The following is a 9,787-nucleotide window of genomic DNA, read 5'->3' on the forward strand; positions in this document are numbered from 1 at the left end:
TACTGCCCACACCAAGTTAGTTGGTCTTCGATTTTCCCGTGTCTGCCTTCCATCCTACCAGAGGAGCCCTGGGACTTTACATATGCACTGCCAGCTTTACATGGGTTCTTGAGATCTGAAATGAGGTTCTCCTCATTGCACGGCAGCCATCTCCTCAGCCCCTACACTGTTTCTTTATAACGCCACCCCCAACACACTTATTTATATGAGTGTGCGTGTGCGTGGGTGCCATGATATGGGTGTGCAGGGCAGAGGGCAGCTTGAGAGTTGGTTTTCTCCTTCAGAGATAACTCAGGTCATCAGAGTCAGTGGCAAGTGTTTTTACTCACTGAGCCATTTTGCTGGCCCTCCTCTGGCCTCTCAATGACTTGAGTTCTCTGTCTTCCACCTGCGTACAGAGCACTTACTGACACAGTGCAGTTGCAATGCTCTGTCAACACTAAGTAGTATACACTCCATACACGCAGTGCCAGGCAAGCCTACCTCTCTTAGCACATTCTCTCTCTTTTTCTCATGCCCTATTTCTCATAACCTTCCACCCTCACTTGGGTCTGAATCAGGCAATACGCTCATCATTTCTTTGGGGCCTCTCTTGTGTCTAGCTTAAGTCCCATGGCCATTTGTGGGCACACTCTGAGTTCTTACCTGCTCAGACACTAGGGACAGAACAGAATTAAGGAAGAACAAGAGGAAACTTTGTGAAACTCGCAGGCAGAGATAAACCTATGATACAAGTGTACACTTTAAAATACACTACTGTGGAGGAGAATAATTCTCTAACAGTTTTCCAGTGTCTTTTATCTTTATTTAAAGCCAGCGTTAAGGGCTAGAGAAACAGCTCAGCGAGAAAGCCTGCTGCTTTCTCAGGACCTGGGTTCAATTCCTGGCACCCACACGGTGCTGCACCACCTCCCATAATTCTAGTCCCAGAGGCCCTGACACCTATGCTGACCTACTTGGGTAACAGCATGCACATGCTGCACACAGACAAAACACACACATAAAAGAAACGAACACACTGCCCAACGCACACTCTCCCATCTTTGTTCATTGCCTTGTTTGATTACTTTGTCTTTGATCTAAAAACTAACCCTATTCTCTGCAAGTACCTAGAGTGGTATAAAAGCTGACTGGAAAAAAATAAAACCCGCCCCAGCACTGGCTGGAGTCATGTTATAATGTTGTCTAATTGTCTTTTCCTTTTCAATCCTCACTCCCTCCTTTGAGACCCTGCTGACTGGCTGAGCTGGCTTGGTCCCTTGACTCACAAAGTAGGCTAGGCTGCCCTTGAAATCATAGCACCCCTCTACCGCAGTCCCAAGTACTAGGATTACAGGCATGCTACAGCGGCCTCCTAGTGGCCACAGCAGTTTGGGTCCCTGCCATGCTAACAGTAGTAACAACGGCTGGCTTTGAGGCACACTTGGCAGAGTAGAGGCACTGTGCTAGGCACCCGTCACACATCTTTTTAAATCTCTCCTAAATGCTGCTGTCTCAGAAGTATTATCCCAACACTTCTCAGGCACAGAAACAAGCTTGGAGAGGTGAAGGAACTTGCCTAAGTAGTGAGCCAGCTTAGGAGCTAGGCTTTGACCACGTTCTTGACCATTTAACTACATGTCCTCTGTTAGCATTCTGTCTAAGCTCCTCCCCACAGTTACCTGGCAACAGCTGGGTAGGCCTAGTCCAGTATAAATGGGGCTGCTTGCTCCCTCCTCCCTCTCTTGCCCCCCTTTCTTGCCTCTTGTCCCTTTGCTCCTTCTCTCTTCCCATTCCCTTCCCCCCTCTCTCCATGTGGTCATGGCCAGCCTCTACTTCTCTACTCTCTCTCTCTCTCTCTCTGACTTTCTCTGTCTCTACTACCCTCTTAACTCCTCTCCTCATGCCCTGAATAAACTCTACTCTACACTATAAGTCATGTGGCTGGTCCCTCAGGGAAAAGGGATGCCTTGGCATGGGCCCGCTGAGGCACCACCTTCCCCCATACATCACCACACCCCCACAGAAAGAACATATTCTTATATCTCTTTATCTTTTTATAAACACATCACTCTCATCTTATGGATCCCAGGAAACTCAACACCTTCCTTGCTCTGGGGCTGGCGATGCTCTGAAGAACAGCCACAGCACTGTCCAAATCCAGCGCTACAGGAGATGCTTCATGCCAGAGACTCCCTTCCCCTAGACTGGCTACAATCTACCCTCTGGATATGGGAAGGTGCTGGGAATGCAGTACACAAGCCTTGCAGTGAAGGCAGGCAAGAACAAACATCTAGTCACTAACCTTGTACACGTTTAGTAAGACAAGGCGCATCTTCTCAGGGTGCACAGCTGAGAGCACAAAGATCAATGTAACGGCATCCACAGACTCTGGTGGGACGTGGTCAAGCAGGTCGTCTCTAGTGAGGTCACACTGGAACACTTTGCATCTCTCTGCATTGTACAAAGGATGTTGCTAGAAAGGGGAAAACAGGAGCTTGTGATTTCAATCAGCCACCATGCTGATGCATGTGTGACCATGTATGACATGCTGATGCATGTGTGACCATAGAGCACTGGAGAGAGACCCTGTTTCTACTCGTTTACTGCGACACGGAATGGTCACTTGTTACTGGGAAGTAATAGTCATTACGGCTACAGGGAGCAGACAGCACTTCAGCAACCTTTTTTTTTTTTTCCCTCCGAGACAGGGTTTCTCTGTGTAGTCCTGGCTGTCCTGGAACTCACTCTGTAGACCAGGCTGGCCTCAAACTCAGAAATCCGCCTGCCTCTGCCTCCCGAGTGCTGGGATTAAAGGCGTGCGCCACCACGCCCGGCAAAAGTCAACTTTTAAGATGAAGGAAATAGACGTTGAGAGTGACTGTCCCCCAAGCCAAGTGATTGCTATTTTGGGGAGTTCAGCTACATACCATTGCAAAAGGATTAGCCCAGCTAGGCTTGCTGATTGCTAACACCTCATCAGGGAAGGGTGGGAGCTGCATACTGGATACTCACCAGAGTATCCAGCTGCTCCCCACTTTAGGGGCATGGGGCAAAGGAAGGAATGTTCCATTTAGTTGGCTAAAGGAAAACTCTCACCCTTGCTGGGTAAAGGTCTTCCAGGTGCAGCTGCTGGGGGAGCAGCACTCAGAGCTCTGCAAGCAACCCTCCCTCCCTCACCTATGCTCTGTAAGAAAGTCCAAGAAATTCATTGGTTCCCAGAGTGAACTGTGGCAGACTGTGGTTTGATATGTCATTGAGACCACAGAAGGGAGCAGTGGGCATCATTAAGGGACCCCCAAAGGAATTTCATCATTAGAAGGACATATACCACTAGACATCAAAACATACAAAATATAGTAATAAAACAATATGGTTTGAGAATGGTAGCAAACAGTTCACCAAGTCAGACGATTCCTAAATAGATCTATGTGTATGTGTGAGAATTGAGTATTTTATGACCAAAGATGGCAATTAGATAAAAAGGTCAGTGATGATAATGAACTGTGTTCTGAAAACTAGCTACTAGATTCAAAAGACCTTAGCTTAGAGATGAACACAAATGGAAAGGCATGGCTCCCATACTTACTCCCACTTAAAAAAAAAGAAGACGAAGAAGAAGAGGAAGAGGAAGAAGAGGAAGAAAAAGCCACGAGGATAGAGTAACACAAGGATCTTCAGGGAGACTCAGGCCACAAGTACTTGCTTACCTGAGGCAGAAGTCTACAGTTTGGAAAAACAAGTCTCCAGTTGAAAAATTAGCATCTGGGTGGTGGCAGTGCACAACTTTATATGAGTACACTGTAGCTACAGTGTACTCATGTACATAAAACAAATAAATTATTTAAAACACAAACACACACACACACACACACACACACACACACACCAAACCCTCCTCACCTCTCTTTTTAAAAAAACCCCAGCAAGTGCTCTGGGGAGGAGAGGGCAGTACAGGATGAAGTCACAGGGGCTGTTTCTGCTGAACTTGCTTCCACCAGTGATACTGCCAGGATCTCACAGAGGATGCTGTTCTTTCTGGGGCTAGCTTTTCCTATTAGCAAGAAAAAGTGACTATGCAGGAATAAAGTAACTTGAAGCCAGAGCCTATGGCTACCACTGAAGTACCATGGCAGCTCTGGTTAGAGGGTAGTGGGGACTTTCTCTGCCTAAACCCAAGAATATGCTCAAGATGACAGGCGGGGCATTAGATTCTCTCACAGCTGGGAGAGGTGGGCAAGGAAAACTGCCTTTTCAGACAAACAGAAAGTTCACGGGGCTAGAGGGACGACTCAGCACAGCTAGGAGCACTGGCTGCTTTTCCAAAGGACTTGGGTTTGATTCCCAGCACCTACACGGCAGCTCACAACTGTCTTCTGACCTCCATGGGCACCAGGCATGCATGTGGTGCACATACATACATGCAAGGAAAACATCCATAAACATAAAATAAAACCTGTCTAATAAAAAATGAAAAGAAAATGTACAAGTCCATACTCTGAGACATGAAGCTACTGCACTGTTCAAATCCAGAGGGGCAAGATAAGAAGGATTCTCACTCTTCACCCCAACAAAAAGCCCCCAGTAAGTACGGTTATAGCCAGGAAGAGACAGGCAAGGGACAAAGAGAAGACCTAAAGCTAAGAAGACATACAAAAGTCACCAAAGGAGTTTTAAGTGTCTGGTAGAATAAGAGTAAGTGTATCATATAATACCCAACCCTTGGTTACAAATCCGTATGAACTTCGGTATCTACTGTCCTATACTATGTGCAACTTAAACAAAAAGCATATAAGGGACACCAAGAAGTGAAAAAAAAAAGTCTGAAGAAAGAAGGCCCAGTATCAGAGCCCAACTCAAATATGGCATCGAATGAGAGACTAAGAGCTTAGGCATTTAAAATAATAATTATCAAAATGGTATAGACACTGGGGCTAGGGAGATGACTCAGTGGGTAAAGGTACTTGTTGCTAAGTCTCACTATCTAAGTCTATCCCCAGAACCCACACCATAGAGAGAATCAACTTTAGCATGTTGCCCTCTGACTTCCACACATGTGTAACGACACGTGCATGCCCACATACATGTATATTCACACACAATATAAAAACAGACAAACGGGGCTGGTGAGATGGCTCAGTGGGTAAGAGCACTGACTGCTCTTCCGAAGGTCCAGAGTTCAAATCCCAGCAACCACATGGTGGCTCACAACCATCCGTAACAAGATCTGACTCCCTCTTCTGGAGTGTCTGAAGACAGCTACAGTGTATTTACATAAAATAATAAATAAATCTTTAAAAAAAAAAAAAAAAAAACAGACAAACAATGTTTTTTAAAAAGAACACTAGGGGCTGGAGAGATGGCTCAGCAGTAAAGGCTGCTTTCTCAGAGGACCCGACTTCCACTAACCATATCAGGCAGCTGCCGATAACTCCAGCTACCGGGGATCTGCAACTTCTGACCTCTGCAGGTGTGCCGTGTTTATACGCACATGCAGGCACATACACACTATACATAATTAAAAATAGAAAAATAGCTGGGTGGTGGTGGCGCACGCCTTTAATCCCAGCACTCGGGAGGCAAAGGCAGGTGGATTTCTGAGTTCGAGACCAGCCTGATCTACAGAGTGAGTTCCAGGACAGCCAGGGCTACACAGAGAAACCCTGTCTCATAAACCCAAAATAGATAAATCTCTAAACTCTAAAAGAAAACTAAAATGGTACAGATGCAAATGCAAAAGAGTTGGCTCGGTGGTTACGAGCACCGTCTGCTTTTCCAAAGATCTGAGTCCAATCCCCAGCACCCACATGAGAGCTCACAACTCTAACTGCAGTTCTAGGGGATTGGGCCCTCTCACACACACACAAGCAGGCAGAACATAAATGTACATAAAATAAAAATAAATAGATCACTAAAAACAGGGCAATGGAAACAATAAATGATTATCTAAGTGCCAGGCGTAAAGAATTCTTACACATGAAGCCTGTTACCTCAAAAGTAAAATGCTAATAAATTTGATATGAGCTAGGAATGGTGGTGCACACATATAATTCCAGGACTCAGGAAGGCTGAGGCAAGAGGATCAACAGTTTAACCTGCCTCAGCTTGGGCTATCTCAACAACAATAACAACAACAACAAGACATAATTAAATCCTGCATTAGAAAAGGGCTACAATTAATAATATTGAAAAGGAAAAAAAGAGATGCTTGTAACATATGCATGATTAACAAACATCCTTACTATATTCTAAAATAAGAACAGAAAAATAGGCAAAAGTTATGCACAGATTAATTCTTACAACTAGCACACAGTAAGCTCTCACTAAACACACGGAGAAGAAAGGAGGTAATGGTAGAAAAAAAAAGGTATGTGTATTTACGAATTTTAGTCTTCAATATCTCTAGTAATGAGAAAAATAAAATGCTCAGACTTTTTTTTCTTAGATTGGTGAAAGAAAAGAAAAATAAACCCGAGGAAACAATTATTGGTAAAACTAAAAACCGGCATGGTCTTTTGAAAGGAAATGTAGCATTATCTATTAAAACGTAAACATTCACATCTCTATTTTTTGGGGGGGGGGGGGTTGAGACAGGGTTTCTCTGTGTAGCCCTGCCTGTCCTGGAACTCACTCCATAGACCAGGCTGGCCTGGAACTCAGAAATCTGCTTGCCTCTGCCTCCCAAGTGCTGGGATTAAAGGTGTGCACCACCACTGCACAGCCACATCCTTCTTTCTAAGGGATTCTGTTTCCTCCATTACTCATCACAGAGGACTGTGCCTGTGAGTTTTGTGAAGCATGTATACAATCCTGGTCACAGTAACCTATCTTAAAAGGGCACGCAATCAGACACCAACCTACAAAGTAAGCCATATGAATCAAGCACAGAGACTGTTTAGTAGTATCTCTGCTTTGCTTTGAATCAAATATTTTCACGTGCACAGGCAACAGAAAACGGCTTCCGTGGTGCTCATGGCTGGTGAGCTCCTGGATGAGGACACGACTAGACAAAGGCATAAGGAAACAAGCAGCGGAATACATATACGGTGCACCAACCTTCACGTAGTCAACTGCCCTTGGAGAAAAATCACAGGCATAGGCAAAGAGATTCAAGTCTTCTTCTAAAAGTGGGAATAAACAGTTCCCAACCCCACAGCCAGCCTCCAACAAAGTCAATTTTTGACCTTCATACTGAGGAATGAGAACACAGAAGTTATAACACATTGCGTTTGCATAATAAACATACCAAGCTAAAATGTTCAGTAGGCACGAGATGTCTCTGACCTCAAGAGGCAGATACTAAACAACAGAGCTAGTGAGAAAAAGTTAAACACTGGCACCTCATTTATAATCATTCGACAATGGGCAGTTAGTTCAGTGTGAAAAATAAGGCAGCCACAGCACAGTGCATACACTCTGGGCTAACCTCCTCCTCAAATCCCAACTCCTCTTTTGCCCCTGGATTCCATCCTCGGGCAACTCACTTCTATAGCTCTGTGCCTCAATCGTTTTTCCTGCAAACAGGAACAACACGAATGCACTTCAGAGAGTTGCTATGAAGCTTAACTAAGGGAACAGATGCAAAATTCTTAGAAAACAGTACAGCAAATGTTCATTAACTACCAAGCAGCTTCAATCTGTCACTAAAGTGTAGTCTGAATATTTACTATTTCTAACCTTCACATCAGCTTTAACTAAGCAGAAAGCATTAGGGGGCTGGAGAGACGGCTCAGTGGTTAGGAGAACACATGTTCAATTCCCTGCATTCATATGGCCACCTACAACTGCCTGTAATTCCAGTTCTGGTGGCCCTGACACCCTCTTCTGACTTCCACAGACACTAGACATGCATATGGTACATAGATATACATGCAAGCAAAACACCCATATGCATAATAAAATAAACAAATCTAAAAAGAAAACCTTAAAGCTCTGTTTTCTATTAAACAGCCCAGACATTGCTAAACATACTTGAAACAAATCAGAACTCTCCATAGGTACATTCTGACAGACGTCCTAATTTTCTTTAGGGTAGCTCAGTCAGTAAAGTGCTTGCCACACAACCACTAGCACTCAGGTAAAAAACTGGACGTGGTGCCGCACAGTTGGAATCTCATTCTAGGAAGGCTCCCTGGGGATTACTGGCTATCTAGCCCAAGCTAATCTGTGTGCCCCAAGTCTACTGAGAGACCCTGTTTCAAAAAACAAGACAGCTCCTGAGAAACGGCACCTAAGGGTGCCATCTGGGAGCACTCTCTACATGTAACAAAGGACCTCTCTTCTAGGCATCATAAATGAAGATGGCTCGAGCCAGGAGAAACCCCAGCCTACCTCCCTACATGATCTCAACTCCTCAAACTCTCTGGTGGTCCAGTGTCTGTCCTTGAAAAAATTGGTACTGTTTCTTTTATAAAAAAGGTCCCAGTTCTTCTGAGCCTCTTTTTCCAGTTTTTGCTGTTTAAAAGCAGACACCAAAGCTTGGTCTCTTTTCAGTTTCTCCTCTTCTTCAGTGCTAAGAATCCTTGCTTGCAGTCCTTTCCTTTGGAAAGAAGCCATTGTAGTTGCCGGAAACACATTCAATGCTGCTATAGGTCCTCTGTTCTTCAACCATCTGAACAAACGATGCTGAGATTGTAGACACTGGAGTTTCTCTGATGCAGTTTCCCCAGGTGACTTTCCAGCTCCAACAGGATACGATGCTACTTAGGAAAGAGAAAGGGGGGGAGGGGGTTGACTGATTGATTCTGACTAGTGATTCTCTAACAACCTGCCTGCTTCTCTCCCCATCCTGTTCATCTGAGCCAGGGGCTGTCCCTGAAGCCCAGCCTGTCCCTTGAATGTACTTCCTCTTGCCTCATCCTCCCAACTCGGGTGACCAGGGCCTCATCAAGCTAGATCGTTCTTTATTATTTCTAGAGCTTGGATTCTAAACGAGTCCAAGACTCGGGGAGAGGTTCCCGGAGGGCTCTTTAAGGCTCCGGGGTCAATTCACTTAACACTCCCGAGATGCTGACTCTGCCCAACACCCTGCCGGGGTCTGGAGAGGTCATAAAGACCAAGACAGTCTCTACTGCATAGAGCTTACTACACTCAGAGACCAGAACTCTCACGGACCGGACTCCCAATTCAAATCAGATGAGCCAAGTACTACAAGAAATAGGTTTACTTAGGGCAAAGGGACGCATCCACGAGTTGACTGAGAAAATGTGAGAAAAAAAAATTCTCATCAACGTTCAGTGCCCGTGGGAAACGTGACTTCAAAACAACGGCAACAACCGCCCTAACCGAAAGCGGGTAGACGATTGCCTAACAGACACGGGATCGCGGGGGGGCTAAGGAGGTGACGGAGCTGATCCGGAGAGGCCGGGGTTTCTGATCGTACCCATAAACTGAAGGAAGCGTCGTCGGCCAGGAGAACTGAAATCCTCTCATCGCAACCATGGAGCGAAGTAGGGGGAAGGGTGACTGAGGTCCCGAGAACCGTCATCGCTCTCTGAACCCTCGGATAAAGCAGGCCGCTAGGGTCTCGGGCATGTCCAGGGACACTCATACCTACATTCAAACTCGCGTCCACTCAGTTCCCCACGCTCTGAGCTCCCAGGGTCCCCAGCAAAGAACAGGTCAGGGCGCACTCACCCGTCAGTCAAGCCCAGGCGTCGGCAGCAGAATCTTCTAGCTGACCTGGGCTCCTCCTTAGACCAGAAAACTGTGGGCTGCAGCAGTCCCGGAGAACTCTCTCTCCATGGCACTGCCCCCGCTATTTCCGTTGGGGAGACGGAAGTCCCTCCCCAATGCCGGAAGTGCAGCG

General features: G+C 45.8%; 1 protein-coding gene across 16 annotated transcripts in view; it reads right to left on the bottom strand.

The window, feature by feature from the left end:
- Positions 1-9,773, bottom strand: part of Mettl6 (methyltransferase like 6) — a 31,345-nt gene extending 21,572 nt beyond the window's left edge. For 3 of the 16 annotated variants that reach the window (NM_001359847.1, NM_001359849.1, NM_025907.4), the window contains exons 1-4: positions 9,616-9,754; positions 8,311-8,678; positions 7,036-7,170; positions 2,285-2,455 (exon numbers count right to left, since the gene is read on the bottom strand). In NM_001359847.1, coding sequence (NP_001346776.1) covers positions 2,285-2,455; positions 7,036-7,170; positions 8,311-8,535 — 531 coding nt within the window. In that variant the 5' untranslated portion in view covers positions 8,536-8,678; positions 9,616-9,754. Of the gene's footprint in view, positions 1-2,284; positions 2,456-7,035; positions 7,171-8,310; positions 8,682-9,361; positions 9,473-9,615 lie in introns of those variants that run through there. The other 13 variants (XM_030247962.1, XM_030247961.1, XM_030247964.1 and 10 more) reach the window with 13 other exon arrangements.
- Between the last annotated feature and the right edge of the window lie 14 nt (positions 9,774-9,787).

The sequence above is a fragment of the Mus musculus genome, chromosome 14 (assembly GCF_000001635.26).
Source record: "Mus musculus strain C57BL/6J chromosome 14, GRCm38.p6 C57BL/6J".
In the NCBI taxonomy this organism is placed as follows: domain Eukaryota; kingdom Metazoa; phylum Chordata; class Mammalia; order Rodentia; family Muridae; genus Mus; species Mus musculus.